This window comes from Anoplopoma fimbria, chromosome 3 (assembly GCF_027596085.1).
Source record: "Anoplopoma fimbria isolate UVic2021 breed Golden Eagle Sablefish chromosome 3, Afim_UVic_2022, whole genome shotgun sequence".
In the NCBI taxonomy this organism is placed as follows: Eukaryota; Metazoa; Chordata; class Actinopteri; order Perciformes; family Anoplopomatidae; genus Anoplopoma; species Anoplopoma fimbria.
The window spans coordinates 12,383,762-12,403,502 of NC_072451.1; the positions used below are offsets into that span (position 1 = coordinate 12,383,762).

General features: G+C 42.4%; 1 protein-coding gene across 1 annotated transcript in view; it reads left to right on the plus strand.

Annotated features, from left to right (window-relative positions):
- LOC129088805 (inactive N-acetylated-alpha-linked acidic dipeptidase-like protein 2) overlaps positions 1–19,741 on the plus strand; it is a 422,940-nt gene that overhangs the window by 76,745 nt on the left and 326,454 nt on the right. Inside the window, exon 4 of the mRNA XM_054596036.1 lies at positions 25–292. Within this exon, the coding sequence (XP_054452011.1) occupies positions 25–292 (268 nt within the window). The remainder of the gene's footprint in view (positions 1–24; positions 293–19,741) is intronic.

Here is a 19,741-nt window from a genome sequence, read left to right on the forward strand (position 1 = left end):
ACCTCTGTTTGTCTGCTGATACAGATCCTTCTCAAGCCTCTCAGATGACAGCGAGGAAGCCATAGCCAGGTACCTCTACAGGCAGTGGGTGGGACTTGGTTTGACAGACGTCCATCTGTCCAATCACACAGTTCTGCTCAGCCTGCCTGGTTCCACACCAAGCACCATCACTGACAGGTCTAGTCACCAGTGTTTCCTGCCAAACGGGATCCCCTGTGACCAGCGTGGACCAAATGACTTGCCGAGGCAGCAGTTCTCCTATGCAGCCTACTCTGCTGTTGGAAGTATGCAGGTACTGTACTATCGCTCTGTAGTGACATTTCCTAAACCGAAGGTTTCTTCCTCCTCCTGGCTGCCTCCTTCTCCTCATGCTCTTCACCCTCTCATCACATATTTCTTGTCATATTTTCTAAGTTTTAAGCCCCAGGCCACTGAAAGGGTCATTGGTAAAGGTCATAGCTAGAGGTTGTGTCTTTAAATGTTACAGCCAAGCCAAGCACATTTCAAGGTCCAAAGGTGTCACAGTGCTGTCATTTTCAACAATTGAGGCAAAGGTAAAGATGTTATTTGTATTTTCTGGTAGAATGTCAAACTGATATGTGGCATAAAGAAAGTCATGTTTGTCTGCAACTTGTTAGTAAAACATTTTTCAACAGTAATTTCCTAACATGATCTCATCCTTACTCGTTTTATTTTGCGGCTTGGGTTTGTACATGGTTAATGTTGTGGAACAGTTGTGGTTAACATTGTAACATGTGTGACCTCTGTGAGATGTCTCCTGGCTAAATTAATCACTCAGAGCTGGTCAGACTTGTGGTAACAGCAGGTTTATTCCACATCTGCATTTACGGAAAAGGACAAAACGGTCATCTCTTGTGGACAACAGCGCATGCTCAGTCTAGTGGCAAATCCTCCATCGCTATGAGGATTACAGAATGTTTACATTTCTACAAATCTATACACTTATTAAATACACTGACACAGTGAGACAATGATACCGTGATCGTATAGTGGATTTGCATTCATGTAAATAAAATAAGATATAACAGTCTCTAAAATGTATGAGGAGAAATACAAAATATATCAAAAGAAATATATTAATAAATAAAAAAAGTCACCATCTTAAACAAGTGACAGTTTATAGAAAGAAAAAAAAACTTTACATAAAAAATGGAACCATAAAACCATAACAAATTGAGTGTTTGAATGCAGGACTTCATATAGAACTAATGCAAAGTATAACATAAAACGGTATTTTCTCTAGACTTATTTTGGTCATACTCAAGAGGATCATTTTTGTTATAAATGTAGCAGAAGGAGATTTTTCTCTAAGATGCCTCAGGCTGTTTTTTTATCAGACAAGAGGTAGTTGACTCAGATTATAGATTAATCTTATTTAAGAATAGAACCTCCTGTTAGAACAACACCAGCAAAGTTAACCCAGAAACTGGAAAAATGTTGCGTCATGCAACACTGTTAATCTTTTCTGCCATCCTTCCGTGTGTGAAGGTTAATGGAAGTCATTATGCATGTACTCCACCCCCACTAGCCAGCAGACACACACACACAAAGAAATACAGTCACACTATTTTTAGAGGGTTGTACTTCTCTGTATCCCAGGGAACAGAGAAAGGGGTTGAAGGAGACACTTGTTATTCCCTTGAGCCCCTGCCGGCCTTAGGGCAGATGAAAAGTTGGAGTGATTCTCTGAATACCAAGTTTTCCTCCTTTTCTCCCCTACTCCCTCACTTTTTGTTCTCCTTACTTTGCTCGATCCAGCTGTCCACTCGTCGAGTCTACCCAAAGGAGGTTCACAGTCATCCATCACCAGTATATTTCCTAGCTCTGTTCCTGCACACTGCCTTGAATTAAGCGGCTGTTTGCCGGATCTTAACATGGCTTTCAGACAATTAAATATGGCGTTTGTGATGGATGGATGGCTCACCAGAGCAAGTATACTAGTCTAATAAATCCGGCAGTTGGTGGCATTGTTTTGCTGGCGCAGCGGGAACTATGCTCTGACACACACACACACACACACACACACACACACACACACACACACACACACACACACACACACACACACAAAGACAGAAAGATCAAATATCATTATTTTCGGTCACAGAAGGATAATGTTTGATGTATGTTTAATGCAATATTCAGATTATACTACATATTACACACATTATACATTGATAATATAGTTAAAGGGGCTGCTCACATTTCTGTCTTCACTATTCATGTAACCAAATCCTTCCACAGCAATAATAATACCATAATCCGCCCCTTATTTCTCCTGATGATTTGTGATGTTAAATTAGAATGGATAGGTTGCATGCAGTGATGGTTTAATTCTGGGGAATAATTCACTTTGTAAAGAGAGATGCAGTTATATTTTTTTCTCAGTTATTGTTCTTGAGATGGAGAGAACTTTTTACAAAAATGTTTGTATAGATATCAGAGTAGAGTTACTATTTTCTAGAGCCCCAAGTGTAATCGTGAAAGAAATATAAATTAATTTATTCTCACTAAGAGTTAGGATATATGTCCTGCCCAAGGACACAGCGACATGGACTAGCGGAGCTGAGGATTACACTGACAATTCTTTGATTGAAGGTGGAACCCTGCTCTACCACTGAGACACAGTCGCACCACTCGAAAGTGCTTGACTTTGTGCCGAGTATACAGACACAGCTCTTGCTTTGGTCAAACAAGGGCCGAATGGCTCATATCACCGGCCCTTGTAACCCGTATTCCCGCAGCACTCCCCTCAGGACTCCCGAGGGACACAGTCGTATGCCTTCTACAAGTCCACAAAAGACACATATAGACTGGATGGGCAATCTACAATGACCCCTCCAACAGACCTACAAGGGTAAAGAGCTGGTCGACTGTATACGGGCAGAACCTAATTTGCATTTCTCCTCCTGGATTTGAGGTTCAACAATCGGTAGGAGCCTCCTTTCCAGCACCCTGAAATTAACTTTCCTAGGGAGACTGAGCACTGTGATACCCTGATAATTGGAGCACACTCTACACTACCCTGGTCTGCTAATCTACAGGCACTGTCCCTGACCTCCAAGCGTCACTGAAAATGCAAGCCAGCCAAGTAGGCCCAACAATATCCAGAGCCTTCAGCATTTTAGGGCAAATCTCATTCACCACCGACGTCTTGTTGCTAAGGAGCTTTTTGACTACCTGAGCAATCTCTGCCAGGCATATGGATGGGTATTCTCCCGAGTCATCAAATGCTACCTCCTCCATGAAGTTTCTGAAAGTGCTCTTTCCATCGCTCAACATTATCCCAAGTCTGCAGGTCTCCTCCTCTGCCGAACAAAGCAATCCCCGGTTTTCCAGAACTTTCTTGAGGCCAGCTGAAAGTCCTTTTCCATAGTCTCCCCGAACTCCTGGATTGTTGCTTTGGCAACCACCGGAGCTGCAGCGCCTCTGACCCATACCAGTCTGCTGTGTCCAGAGACCCCTGGTTAAGTCGAGTCCGACTCACCACCAGGTGGTAATCAGTGGACAGCTCTGCTCCTCTCTTCACCCAAGTGTCCAAGACATATGGCCACAGATCTGATGGTACGTATACAAAGTCGATCATCAATCTTTTGTCTCAGGTGTTCTGCTACCAAATACGCTTATGAACCGCACTATGCTCGTTTGTTATGACCAATCCATGACTATCACAGAAGTCCAACGACAAAGCAACACTTAGGTTCAAATCAGGCAGGTTTCTCCGAATCATCCCTCTCCAAGTTTTTCCATCATTACCCACGTGAGCACTGAAGTCGCATCGCAGGTCTGGTTCCAGCCCACCATGACTATGTCTGGTGTGTCAGTATCAGTTGCTGAGGGCTGTAAAAAACTATTGGTATTTGATGTGCAAGAAATGAGACTGGGCTCATTTTGTGTCAAGTCTGTCTTTATTTTATGGCTCCAAAATGTCCTATTAGTTTTCTGGGATTTTACATGGAAAGAGCATTGTAATGTGAACCAAAATTTATGGGAAATGGAGACTTGTGAAGCAGTAATTGGAATTCAGTTGTTAAGGTTATAAGACTTTTCCAGAGGAATATCTTTGTTACTATTTATTTGTTGTTCATGTAAGAATGGAAAAAGTTATTCTTCTTGTATGTTGAATTGTAAATCACAGTTCCTTTATAGGAAATTGCAGGAAAATGATGAGGCCTTTTAAACAAAGGGTAACGAAGACCGTAAACAAGGGCGGGGGAAGAGTGGAGGGCTAAGGGCTAAGCTAAAGCTAACTCCGCATCGGCTATCTCTACCTAGCATCTTCCTCGCCAATGTACGGTCTCTGGTCAACAAAATGGATGAGCTGCGGATCATCACTCACAGAAGGATTATGGACTGCAACATCATGATCTTTATGGAAACATGGCTCAGCAGCGTTCCCGATAGCGCCATTGAGCTAACGGAACGCTACATGCTCAGGGCAGATAGGACAGCAGTCGACTCTGGTAAGACCAGAGGCGGGGGCCTGTGCATTTATATAAACAAAGCTTGGTGCACGGACACTGCTGTAATCGAGAGTCACTGCTCTGCTAACCTGGAATATCTCATGGTTAAGTGTAGACCTTTCTATCTGCCCAGAGAGTTTACATTTACTGTTGTGACTGCAGCATATATCCCCCGAATGCTAATGCTAAGCTTGCAATGAAGGAATTGCATGCTGCCATTAGCAAACTTCAGACCAAACACCCAGAGGCAGCCTTTATTGTTGCGGGTGACTTGCGGGTCTAATCCCCAAATTTTACCAACATGTCTCCTGCCCCACTAGAGGAGACAAGACCTTGGACCATGTTTACATCAACATGGCTAAGGCATACAAAGCCATTCCCCTCCTCCACCTGGGACAGTCGGAACATCTCTCATTGTTCCTACTCCCCAAGTACACACCACTCATCAAACGTGAGAAACCATCAGTGAGAACAGTTAAAGTGTGGCCAGAGGGAGCAGACTCTACACTACTCCAGTCCGTGTGTACTTTCAACACACGGACTGGAGTATGTTTGACACTCAGGCCACCCTGGACTCTCACACGGACATAGACTATTTTGCCTCCTCAGTTCTGGACTACATCAGCACCAACATCAATAGTGTCACCTTCCTCAAACAGATTACAACATTCCCAAATCAGAAGCCGTGGATGAACAGAGAGGTCCGCCTACTGCTGAAGGCACGCGACACCGCCTTCAGATCAGGGGATGTGCAAGCCTACAGCTCATCCAGAGCCAACCTGAAGAGGGGCATCAAGAGGGCCAAGCACAGCCACAAGCTAAAGACTGAGGAGTACTTTAACAACAACTCCGACCCCCGATGCATGTGGCAAGACATTCAGGCCATTACGGATTACAAACTCTCCAACACCACCCCCCCAACCAGCGATGCCTCCCTCCCTGATGAGCTTAATAACTTTTATGCTCGCTTTGACAGGGACGACCAGGAGGCGGTCATCAAGACTGTGCCCCCTGCAGACCACCAGCCCCTCACACTCTCCCCACCGACGTGTGTGCTGCGCTGAGCAAGATTAATGCACGTAAGGCTGCTGGCCCTGATGGCATCCCCGGACGCGTGCTCAGGGCCTGTGCTGGGCAGCTGTCTGAGGTCCTGACTGACATCTTTAACCGGTCACTGGCCCAAGCAGCTGTACCCACATGCTTCAAAACCACCTCAATCGTGCCAGTGCCAAAACACTCCACTGCAGCGAGCCTAAACGACTTCCGCCCTGCAGCACTCACCCCCATCATCATGAAGTGCTTTGAGAGGCTGGTCCTGGCTCATCTCAAAACCTGCCTACCACCCACACTGGACCCCCTCCAATTCGCCAAGCGCCAGAACAGGTGTACAGAGGACACCATCTCCACAGCGCTTCACTCCGCCCTCTCCCACCTGGACAACAACAACACCTATGAGAATGCTGTTCATCGATTTCAGTCAGCATTCAACACCATCATCCCCTCCAAACTAGGTGATCTTGGCATATTGTGGACTTCAGAAAGACCAAAGGCTGCACACACACCCCCATCCATATCAATGGGATGGAGGTTGAGCGTGTCACCAGCTTTAGGTTTCTGGGTGTCCACATCTCAGATGACCTCTCTTGGACCCTGAACACCTCAACCCTGGTCAAGAAGGCACACCAGCGTCTCTTCTTCCTGAGGAGACTGAAGAAAATACACATCTCCTCTGATCCTGGTGAACTTCTACCGCTACTCCATCGAGAGCATCCTTACAAGCTGCATCACAGTTTGGTATGGCAACTGCTCTGTCTCAGACCGGAAAGCACTGCAGAGGGTGGTAAAAACTGCCTAACGCATCACTGGTACTCCACTCCCTGCCATCGAGACCGTCCACCTCAAGCACTGCCTGCGGAGGGCGTGCAGCATCGTCAGGGACACCTCACACCCCGGCCATAGACTGTTTGCCCTCCTCCCCTCTGGGAGGCGCTATAGGAGTCTCCGTTCCAGGACCAGCAGGCTCAGGAACAGCTTCTTCCCCTCAGCTGTCACCTTACTAAACTCTGCACCACGGTGATAGCCCTCATCCCCGGTTACCCCCTGTTACTCTGTGCAATGACAATAAAGTTGAATCTAATCATCTACTCTAATGAACAGGGATTTGATTGACTAAAAGGGTATTAATTATCAGCTTTTACATATTTCAGCTTTAGCTTTAGCTATTTTTGAAGATCAGGTACCCTGGGTTTGGGTTGGTAATGTAAACATTATATTGGCTAAGAATAAAAAATATAAAATGATTTGTAAACTCAAAACAAAAATGAGCTGTCATAAGGGAAATTTGATTTGTTTGCTAACTTGCTCATTCACGGATAACACTGAGCGATACCTCAACTACACTCATGCCTGTTGTGGAATCAATGTTGCATTGTTTGACACTTTGACCTTCTTGGGCCTGCATACCTTTTGCGAGCTTCTGCTGCCTGCTCCAAGTTCTTTCTAGCCTGAGAGTAGACACATCTCAACCTCCTCTGATGTTCCTCACCCCTCTCATGTACATTACCCTCAAAATCATCCCTATCCTGTCCCAGCCAGAACCACTGGAGCCCTCCCGAACATAAGAAAATAAGATGAGTATGCAGTACTTTGATGTTCAGTCGTGTTATTAGCATACGCCAGCTCAGGAATGTACTCAACCCACCTCCTTTTCTGCTCAGGGCGCAGGGTACGCAACAGATCATGCAGCGTCCCTCACACTGCCCGTTGCCTTGGGCATGATACAGGGTCGTTCAACTTTTCTTCATCCCATACAACCCACAGAGACACCGGACAACCTCAGCCTCAAAACATTTACCCTGGTCAGAGTGCAACCTTGAAGGGACCCCATAGGGCTGAATCCAATGTTTCACCAGGGTCTTTGCAACTGTTACTGCACGCTGGTCTCTGGTTGGCACAGCAACCGTAAACTTTGAGAACATATCTGTAAAAACCAAAACATTCTCTCGTCCATCTGACGATGGTTCCAACACCGTGAAGTCCATTGCAACCACTTCAAGTGGCCTAAAGGCCAACAAACTCCCCAATGCTGCAACCACCCTTGGCTATGGTGCTTTAGAGACAATACAATGTTCACAAATCTTACAAAAAACCTCAATGTCTGCAAACATTCCCGGCCAATAGCACCTACTTCGAACCAACTTGAATGTTCTTTCAAAACCTTGGTGCCCATGGTCTGTGTGCTTTGTTCAAATGGCTCAATGGATTGTTATCAGTAAACACTGTAAACTTTTGCCCAATCAGAAACTTTAAATTTATCTGTAACAGCCCACTTCAACCCCAGCAGCTCTAATTTCATGGCGCTATAGTTCTCCATATTACGCTCAGATGGCCTGAGGCTGCGACTTGCGTATCCAACAGGCCATCGCTGTCCCTCACCCTGTTATGACAGAACAGCCCCCAACACATGGTGGCTAGCATCAATCTTCAGGAAGAAGGGTTTGCTAAAATTGGCATACCCCAACAGTGGAGCAGATATCAACTTTTGTTTTAATGATTCAAAAGCATCTTGACAGGTGGCATCCCAAAACTGGCCAAACTGAAACTGGGGAGGGTTTCCTCCCCCCTTTAGCTGACAGCTGCACGGACAAAGCGTGGAGGGGGGCTGCCAATTTAGCAAAGTTTCTCACAAACCTCCTATAGAAGCTTGCAAAGCCCAAAAAGGACTTCAACTCCGCAGAACTCTGTGGTCGACGCCACTCTGCAACCGCCCGAATCTTCTCTGGATCAGTAGCCACTCCGGCAGCTGATATGACATGTCCAAGGTAAGTAATTTCTGACTGAAAGACTTAAGCACTTGCTTAACTTGACCTTGAGATTAAACTGCCCAAGCCAGGACAACACCAAATTGAGGCGCTCAAGGTGCTGCTCGATGGTAGAGGAAAACACGACAATGTCGTCCAGATATAAGAGCAGCGACTGGAACACCTGACCCCCCAAAATCCACGCCATCAACCACTGGAAGGTACCTGGTGCATTACAGAGCCCAAATGGCATCCGTGTAAACTCCAAACGATATGCAGAATGCAGTCTTACAGCAGTCTTTCTCAGCCACTTCCACCTGGTGGTAAGCACTCGCCAGGTCAAGTGTGGTAAACCACCTTGCCCCGCTCAAAGCATCCAATGACTCTTCGATACGTGGAAGAGGGAAAGCATCTCTGCATGTTCTCGCATTAAGCTGCTGGTAATCCACACAGAGCCTTATCGACCCATTCTTCTTCCTCACTATCACCAAGGCGGAGGTGTAGGGACTACTGCTTTCCCTGATAATGCCCTGCTGCAACAGCTGTGATATATGCGCTTTGACTTCCTCATACTGACTTGAGGGTTGCGTTGCCTAATCGGGGCTATATCCAGGACTGGGATCTCATGCTCTATCATGCTTGTACACCCCAAATCCATGTCTGACCTGGTAAAGACCCCAGAATGTTTCCTCAGGAGCTGCCTCACTTTCTGACCCTGTTCAACTGTAAGACCTGGAAATCCTTGTGCAGCTACCTCCAGTGGCACCTGATGCTGCTCAGCAACCTTACCAGCCTGTTCACACAACAAGACCGGCTCTTCATGAGGCCCCACTCGTTCAAATGCCAGAGAAGCAGTACCACCAGTCACCACTTCCACAGAATGTATTGAGCCCAGGCGGGTCTGAGGCTCAATGCTCACATCTGCACAACCTACATTCACCACCGGTACTGCAACCTGTCCATTTTCCACTGGAACTAATGCGTTGGAAATGAGTAACTCACCCGGAAGGTTACCCTCCCCCATACCCAATGACTTAACACACACAAATGAGCCTGACAAAACCTGACCAGGTGAAACTGACGCAGGTACAAAACACATTGATCCAGCCGGTACACAGAAAGGTAAAGTGGAATAGACAGAACCTGTGGCTGAAACAGCCTGTTCATGCTGGCAAACCCAGAACGCCAAACCCAAACCTCGTCCGAATCAGACACAGAACCCTGCACTGACTCTGATGCTGACTGCTCCATCTCATAAAACTGCTTGATTACATTCATGCCCAATATGCAAGGAACAGCTCTTTTCCGATGTAACATTACTGCATCCGTAGAGTCCTGAATAACGAGAATGCCCCTCCCTTTTGAAATCTTGCCAAAGGCACCGACATCCCTCTCAAAATAACCCAGGTAAGGAATGCCCAAGCCATTGGCCGCAGACAAGGAGAGCCACTCACAGTTTGGCCTAAAATGCTGCTCAAAAAATGTCTCTGTTATCGTTGAAACATTAGACCCAGTGTCCAGGAGGCATTTAACCTTCACACCACCTAACAAAATTTCCACCGTTGGACATTTGCCGACCAAACATTCATATTCCAAAAAACAACACAATAGTGGCAATGAAAATGCCAAACTTAAGGCTTAAAAACTTGTCCAAACCAATGGGTGACTTCACCCACTAGTTAATGGTGGAAAAGAACATACTGCAAACACACTTTTATTTTGTTTGCTTCTTTGGTTTACTTTTAGAGTACATCAGAATGTTTTGGCTCATTTTGCATAACACAGAATATACAGGAATCTGGACCCATATATTTATGATACAGGAAAGGAAAAAACAGTAATGACGAACAAAAAGTCGAAAGTGACACCTGAGACAGACGCAGTTTTCGTAGGAACTTTAGGACTTATAAAGAACAGACTGAGAAAATGGCTGCCCTAACCCAAATGGTTGTGTTTGCATTCAGATGGACTATAGTGTGTACATAATTAAGTAGACTCATCACTGTCACCACTTTAGTTCCTACAATAGTATCACAAAGATTGTGCAGTATATACAACAGTAAGTGAACTCATCACTTGGTTCTATCACTTCATTTCAGTTGTTCATGAAACTCATCAGGTTAATAGCTGAGTAGCCTATTATTTAAGACTGTAACGGGGGTGGTATGGACCCAAAAGCAGTACAATGGAGACACGGCGTAAGGTACAGGAGCTTTATTCAAAGCGGTACACACAGCAGTTAAGCAGGCAGGATCAGACTCACATGAAGAATTCTCATCAGCGGAGTGCCAAGCCGTCAGGGAAACAGGCAGACGGAAACCAGAGGAAGTGGAGGCTAAACTCGTGGTCGGGGACAGAAGGCTAAGGTGGCTAACTGGGGTATAGGCAAGTCAGGAATCTGGTGGTCGGGGACAGAAGGCTGAGTCGTTGACCGGGGCACAGGCAAGGCGGAGAAGTCCAAACAAGCAGGGTCGGTAACGGGAAATCAGTCCGGGGAATAACGCTGGAAGGTCTGGCATGAATGCGGAGAACGATCTGGCAGCGAGTGTGTGACTGACTGGGGTTTAAATACTAAATGGAGTAGGTGCAGCAGAGTGAGCAGGTGAGAGTGATTGTGCTGATGAGGTGGGTGTGGCTAACAGGTGCACTGAATGAACAGATCAGGTGAGTGAGAGATAGAGTGGTGAGAGAGAAGGGTTCACTTCAGCTGTGGCTGAAGTGAACTGAGAGACAGAGTGACAGGGGAGTGTGACAAAGACATAGTTATTAGATTATGTTTCTTTTTCTCTTCTTACTCTCAATGTGTTACAAAAAGATGCACAGGTGCAGTTTTAAAGATGTTAAACATAATACTGCTTGTTATATAGAGGAAAAGATCATGGTTCTGGTTAATGAAGACCAATTTGTTTCCTACAAAGGTAAAGTAGTGTACGTAAATAAGTCATCGATTTTTCTTTTGGTTTAACTTGGGACACGAACATCAGTCTCCTTGGTGAAGGTGCACCACAACCTTCTCCATACATGGAATTTTTGCTTTTTATACTACATAACCTGACTTACTGGCTGTAAGGGGAGCTGCGCTGCTATAAGCTAATGATTCAGTCAGTGACTATGTAGATTCACTGATATAAAATCCCAAAGCCAGACTGCCCCAGTGTTCTCTCGAGTCATCTACTGCCTCAGTCTTAAAGCTACATGGTGTGAAACTTAAGTAGATTCATAATGGCCCTATACAATAGCCCCATTTATCTTCTTTTACTGTTAATGTTACAAATTGTATAATAGCGAAGAAAGAACTAATTTTACCGATGGACATTACATAAAGAACCTCGGAAGGTTTCCCTTTAAAGGGTATGCCATTATGTGCTCCATTTGTGAAGAAATAACATTGAAATTGTGTTGTACTGTGCATGCAGTTATGTATAACAATATGTATATCCTTTATCTGCGAACTCTTAAAAGCTGACCTATCCAGCTCTCTATTCAGATACTGCATGGCTTTTCTAAGAAACAGTAAATACATTTTTTTTCATCTCAACCACAGTGCGACATAATTTCATGATAATTGTAATTACATCTGTCAGTTCCAAGAGACTAAAACATGTATTCTATGTAATTTTGCAAACTGCTCTTTAGTTTTCTTGGCATATAATGGACTTTATGCATTCCGAAGGCTTAGCATATACTCACGTAAGAGGGGGGAAGGGCTATAGGGAACATGATTTACTCCCAGCTGGGTCTACATCATCCATCAACCATCAGGAGTAAGAGAAAAAGTTGGCACAGTATTTATCTATTGGGAATCCGCTGATCTTTAGGAATACACATTATTCAAATTATGTACTGAAATTCACAGATTCTAAAATTTTATTGAACGTAATGCCATAGTTTTGTTCAGATTCTAATCAACCTAATTGAAAAAGAAGGTTGATCAACATTGCCGGAATCCCAATAACACCAGAAAGAAGCAGATGATGGTCTTGAAAGTCAAACAATGGTGGATGAAACATGGAAAAGCATAATCCCTAACCACTTTCTAACTGGAGATTGAGAAAGAGCATCTAGAACACATGAAGTGGAAGGTGGCTTACACCCTGCTGTCTGGTAAAGAAGAGTGGCGTGCCGACGCCTTCACAATGAAGTAGGGGATGAACCAGGACAGCCTGACATTAGAGTTGGCTATCCCCTCATTCATCTAATCCAGTATTTCTCAAACTGTGGTATTACAGGTGGGGCGCAGGGGGAAATGCAGAATTTTTTTATTTCAAGAACTTTATTGAGAACTTCACATATTACAAAAGTACAAAGTACACGGACATAAAACTAAGTCATTAATAAATACATGGCGAAATGCCTGTACTCGTGTAAATGTTTACGTTACGCCTTTAACAGGTTACACTTGCGCATGCGCGATGGCCAAGATCCTTGGCGACTCACATGTGTAGCTTAGTGTACAAAATGAAGAGAAATTTGGCAGGGGGGAAAAGAAAAGCAACCGCAGGCGATGCATCTGAGACAAACAGCAAGACGCCAAGAAGAACATATGATGACGCCTATCTAGCTCCACTCATGTCAATAAGCCACTGGAGCCACATCCTACCTCTGTGAGATCAGCTTTTCTGCTGTTGCCTCTCTCAAAACAAAATACAGATCTAAGCTCAACATTGAGCATGAATTGAGAGTGGCCGTATCAAGTCTGCAACCCCGTTTTAAAAAGATTTGTAGTGGAAAGCAGGCTCATTGCAGCCACTAATACTGATAAAACTTGATGGCTCACACATATCTGCACTAATTTTGTTTTGTTTTGCACAGTTTGCACGTTATTGTTATTATCTTGAAAAGATATTCAGTGCAAAACGGGTTAATTGCAGTCACAATAAGCTATTTTTTGCCAAATATTAGTCATTTTTTGTATTGTTCTCACAAAGTGATTGCACATTTTATTTGTTTTTGTCTGTTGGAGCAATCTGGTTTACTTGAAAGTGATTGCAATTTTCTTTATTCTATTATTTGAAAAAGCACAGATGGAGGAGTCACAAAATGTTGTTGTTTCAATAAAAATTCAACATGGACCATTTTGTTACAATTTTGTTGGGGCGGTGGGGCAAGAACATTTTTCTTCCTCCAAAGTGGGGCGTGACAGAAAAAGTTTGAGAACCACTGATCTAATCTAATAGGAGAATCATAAACCCCACTCCAGGGTGGTGCCTCTGGGCAATAGGTGACATCTACTGAGACAGCCTTAGATTTAGAGTGTATTGGAGAGGTTCGGAACTTTACTCTTTGGAGCTTTTCACAACGAATAAAGTGCTGCCCTTTCTTAGAAACCACGTGTGACCTTCTCCTGTCAGAGACAGAAGGACAAATGGTGTCATCCCCTCAGCTACTATCAGACTCATGACCATGACCAGGGGTGAAACATAGATTGAAGTTCCAACCTTCATCACTTCATATTGTTCTCCTTCCACCCCCAGTTTCATGGCTTTCTGAACACATGCATTTGATTTCCAAACCCCTGGATGGTGTAGAAATAAATTAGAAACACTTGACATCATCAGAAAATTCAATATTTAAGTGGTGAAAGTGCCACAGAATTATTTGTCAAAGTTAACAAAACTTAAAAAATCACAACCATTTGACCCTGTCGATTGAATGACTGAACATCATGATCATTGTCATTTCACTTGAGAGATTTTTGCCGGAAACCCAGTGCACTCAATATCAGATCAGATGTCAGCTGCAGCCATATTTGATGTTTGCCACCAGTAGACCAAAGAATAGTTTTGGAATGGCAACACGCAGGTCTGCGCTGGGATCAAACATACTGAACTGGAACAAATTAGAAGCAAAGAAACATTCGGAAAGCTCAAACTGCTGCATTTATGTGGTCCTTAGATGGTCCCATCTCCCGAGTTGAGAATTAGTTTCGAAGACTTTGATATTCATGACCTTTGAATCATAATGTGGAAAAAACATTGTATTGTATTGCTAAACAACGTGGAGGCTTTTTTTGAGTTGCTGTTCTGACTTGTGGGTTGTTCAATTTTCCTGGTCAGGGAACTCAATTTTCCAACTATACATAACAACAAACATAATATCTTTATAAATACCTTTATGATCAAATGTGCTATTACACAAACTCCTAAATTGTGTTTTAGGAACGTCATCTGCATGGCTGCTGTCACTAATATGAACCCTGACAGCGCTAGCCTAACGGTCAGTGGCTATGGCTCAGGAGGGGAGGCATGTTGTCCACTAATCAGAAGATCGATGTTCAATCCCAGGCTCCTCTAGTCGGCATGTTTAAATGTCCTTGGGCAAAAAAAAATGAACCCCAAATTGCTTAAAGTGTGTGAATGAGCACTTAGATTAGATTCTGACAGGTGGTTTGAAACCTTGCACGGCAGATTCTGTGATCAGTGATTCCATTTTTGTTGACTGGTGTAAAACGCATTGAGTTGTAATAAAACTAGAAAGGCATAATATATATGCAAGTCTATTAAAGCTAGCATAGCGGTAATGACTGTGTGAACCATAGACTGTAAATAAAGATATTTACATAGAGACGTTGCAGACAATAAAGGATATGGAAAGTTAAAATTTTACTTCTCGTCCTTCCTACTTTAAGTACAATTCCTCAGAGCAGCTGTCAACCACAGCTGCCGTCATGATGCAATCCCTTCTTTTAACGCATCAAACAACTAACTAAAAACAAACTTATCAGAAAATTGATCACGTGAACATACACCAGTGTTATAGGAACTACCTTAAATGACAGAATCACTCTTTGTGAAAAAATGAATATGTGACTTTTTAGTTTGGCCCATGTCCCATCTGCTAACATGAAGGGGGCGGGGCTTATTACTTATACTGCAGCCAGCTACCAGTGGGGGGGTTAGAGATGTTTTGGTTTCTGTAAACTATGATTTTTTTTTCTGTCACAAAACATGCTTGAAGTGACATGGTCGTTGTCATGCTTGTTGATGTTAACACACGTGTTCACATAACCTGTTTCCGCACGTCTTTACTGTTTCCCCTCAATAGATTAGTCACTGAAGTATGTTTATTCATGCAAACATCCAACACACTAAATTAGACTTGGGCAATATGACCAGATTATTGTACAACTCAATTATGGTTAGCTACGATAATGATCTTCATATGTTGACAATTACAGAACAATAATCAATTATACAACGCATCTTAGTTCTCTATGCTTAATGCATTGATCAAAAAGAGTAACAACATGCTATCAAATGTCATATTTTGTGAAAGTGTAGTTTTTGTAAGGATAAATTCCCCAAAAATATGGATTAAACCTGAATATTTTTTTTAGATAAAACATTTTAAATGATTACATCTGTCTTTTTTCAAAACATTTAGCAAAACCTTCGACCTATTCTGCGCAGCCCGGGTAATCATTTATGTAGCCATTACTATAACCAACAGGAAAGATGTCCGTTCTCGTCAGCAAAAGGAGTGCAAATGCTTCTATTAAGGAGAGCCACAGACCGTGAACACAGTTATTTGTGAGTTGTAAACATGACTGGACTAAAAATGGAAACATCACAAATCTCCCCTCCCATTGTAAAACGTACCATCCAACAGAATACGCAAGTTTGCCGCCCAAACTGTTTCCACGGTGAGCAATCAACCCTCAATCATTGGGGGCTTTCAATGGTGGCGAGACTGAACAAGGCCAGTAACAATCAGTTTATTCCCTTTGAATTTTTTTCTTATCTCAGCATGCCCTTGTGTAAAAGAGCTCTTACTGCATAGACATTATAGCATATCCGGGATCTACAAAAATTTGGCGAGTGGAAAATCAGGGCTTAAGTCATCTAGGCCAGTGGTTCTCAACCTTTTTTCAGTGATGTACCCCCTGTGAAATACCCCCTAACCAGCGCAAAGCATTTTTGGTTGAAAAAAAGATGTAATACTAAGCGCTCTGCCATCAGTGTCTGATTTATTAAACTGTAAACACTGACGATTGCATTGTTGCATTAAATTCAGTTTATGAACTTACACTTATATTTTATTGAATATTTATTAAATAACAATTTTTAAAGGATTTTTGAATGGATGCTAATTTTAAATATATTTAAAAAAAATCTCACGTACCCCCTGGAGTGCGTTCACGTACCCCCAGGGGTACACGTACCCCCATTTGAGAACCACTGATCTAGGCAATAGCTGACTCTACTGTATGTGTAAAAACAACAGCTGAAAGATGCCAGCTGTATGCAAGTAATAGATTTTAGGTTGCTTGCACATGGCTGGGAAGATCATCAAGCGGCGCAGCGTTGAGAGGGATGTTCTTCCTTACAGATCCAGGGTTGTCTTGGCTGTATTATTGCCCCCACGGCAGGATTTAGCAAGAATATTGTCATACGAGGAAAGTTGCTAGGCTTCGTTCTGTTCCCACTACATCTCTGGTACTTTATAGGAGGTATGTGAGCAAAACCCTTCTTATTGTATCCCATCCTCCAGTGGCCCAACATCCTCCCCCTCTTATACATCCAGCCACACACCTCCTCCCTTTCCATACCAGTTCTCCCCCATCCGCCTCCACATCAATATAAACACCCCCACATATGCATATACACACAAACAGCCCACGCCACTAATTATAAATATCCCATTACAAATAGACCATTATATATATTTCACAAGTTCTACAGCAGGTTACTATTGAAGTATGGGAACTCAATATGCGCATTCATATTCACATAATCTCAGAGTAAACATTTGCAAACACCGGCTCCTCTGTGTAAACTATAACTGTGTTGATGGAACAATCAAATCATGAATGATTAATTAGATCTCAACAGAATAAACTATATAATAATAATATAGATGCCCTGCCATATTATTCAGCTTTTGACTTGGCATTTTACTTACTTATCTTTCAATAGTAAATTACAAAATACAGAAACATAACATATATCTGTTAAGGACAACACATGGTAGTACAGTATCTTTCTTTATCTTAGAAATGAGATCAAGTTGTAGGCAATTTATAGGCAAAGTATCCCTAAACTGTCTTCCCCAAGATCCGAAATATCTCATTAACTACACTGTTCTCAAGTCTAAATAAAGTCAAAGTTAATATACATGTTTTAAATTAACAAGACACTTGAGCTGCCTAATCCCTCATCAAACACAATCATTTAGCACAACAAGGTAACTAAAAAGAATTGTAATTATGGTAATTAGTATTATTTAGAAACTAGTACTATGTCATCATACTTATCTTCACATAAATCATGGCTGCTATTAATATGAACGCTGCGTCTTGGAGCATAATGGAGTTCCTTCAGTTTCAAGAAAACATTATTTTTTCTCATTAATATGCAAATGAAAGCACGTGCTCTAGAATCTAATGAAATCATCTCCTCTTTCGGGCCAGCCCGCAGTGTTGATTATGAATATTCTGCAGTTTGTCTGTCTGCACAAGAATTTATTCACAGGATTGTGATTACATATGGCAAAAGCAGACACACACATCATGATAGCATAAGGATCTTTTTACAATTTAAAGTGGTGGAGGTAATTTATTTTTTTTCTGCGTTAAACAGCCATTCCTCTTGAACAGGAGTTAAATATGAACTCATAAGTGAAGTTTTAAAATGCAGCAGCTGAGAGTCATGTCTGTTTCATTAAAGATTGGTCATCATGTATGTGTAACTTATATTATCACTTCTGATGCCATTTTGTGATGCAATACTTAGATGTAGCAGAAACTAATTTCAATTTCGAAACCACATATTAAAAATACATAAAGACAGACCTGCTCATAAAAGGCAAGCCAACAAGACCTTATGAAAAATAAAGCAATGAAATGTCTTTATTTACATCTAACTGTACTACTACTACTACTACTACTACTACTAATAATAATAATAATAATAATAACACCTCAGTCCACCTCTGTCTTTATTATGTGCCTATAACCCAGAGACCAACAGAAACAAATACACAATTCATTTAAAACATTATTTTTTTAAAAGTCCCTGTAGATAAGTAGTAGAGTATTGCCATAATACAACCCGTTGTTATTTACAAACAGATACTGGGTCAGGACTTTTGGCACAACGTAGTTGTAGGCACCAAGACTATGGTGGAAACCTCTTGTATTAATCACTATCATTATCTGTCTGTCAGGGTCAAATTGATGGCTATAAGCCAGCGGTTATTATAAACTTACAGCGTACAGCTAATAGATGAAAACGAGGCTTCAGCTGTTTCAAAGACGGCTTCAACCACAGGATCTCTTTACATGCGACATTCTATTCCATCCATAACTGTTTCTTGTTGTTTGAGTTGACTACACAAGGCCGTCTGAGGAACACCAAGTTTCACTACAGCATCTCATTGGCTAGCTTTTGGCAGTTTGTCATATGCCCCAAGGAGAGTATGATTTTCATTCAGACAAAATTATTTTCCTTTTCAAGCCATGATTTCAATGAGCACGTAGCACCAGCCTTTTGTAGCCAGCCAGTAAACAGAGGGGTCTAATAATATCTCAGTACTGACAGACAACTAGACCAACATTGACAAACCAACCAACATTAAGTGTCAGCGCTATCTGGCAGTTTTCTGTTTGTCAATGTTTAATATTGTGTGTCTAATACAGGTCTTTGGCTTGTCTGCTTTATATTTGTAGTTTTGCATATACAAAAAGCCACCTACTAGAATTTAACTAAACTCATCCATTCATACTTTATATTCATCCACAAAGCTCATGTTTTTTTGCCCCTGAGCACAGACAGAGCACAGACTATAGGATCTATGATGTAGCACTGACTATAGGATAATTCATATATATCCAGCTACAACACAGGTTCCCACATAATGACTCAAGGGGGCAGAGATGTACTCTGAAGAATGTATTCTTTAATTTGATTGATGGGTAGTAATTCTCACACTGGGCTGCACTTCCCCAGGTGTGTGGGTCCTCTAAGTAAGAACTTGTCATATTAATGTCTCTTACTAAATTTAAAATGATGGCATATCTGGACTATTACATTTTCTAAGAAGCAGCCGGTTCACTGCCACTATGCCGAGGATAAATACCAAGTGTAGCAGCCTGGTGTTGTTTTCAGACGATTTAATGAAGTTAACAACAATGAATGGACGTGCTCTGCACCAGCAGGCCACTGCTAGGAGGATGTAGATTTTTCAACGTATCAGTTCTGCTGCCTTTAAATGCTGCATTGATTTCATGATCTGTAGGAGAAGCTTTTCATACAGCGTAAAGCACCGGGATTTCATTTTAGAAGCATGATTGGTCAAGAACAGTCAGTCATTAAAAAAAGTATTATTATAAAAATAACATGTATATAGTATTAAAAAAACAACAACTGCAGAATGGCAGTGCAGGCATGAGGCCCCTAGAGGAACGAGCAATATAAGTAATATATCAAACATATATTCAGACATTTCTTTCAAGCCAGA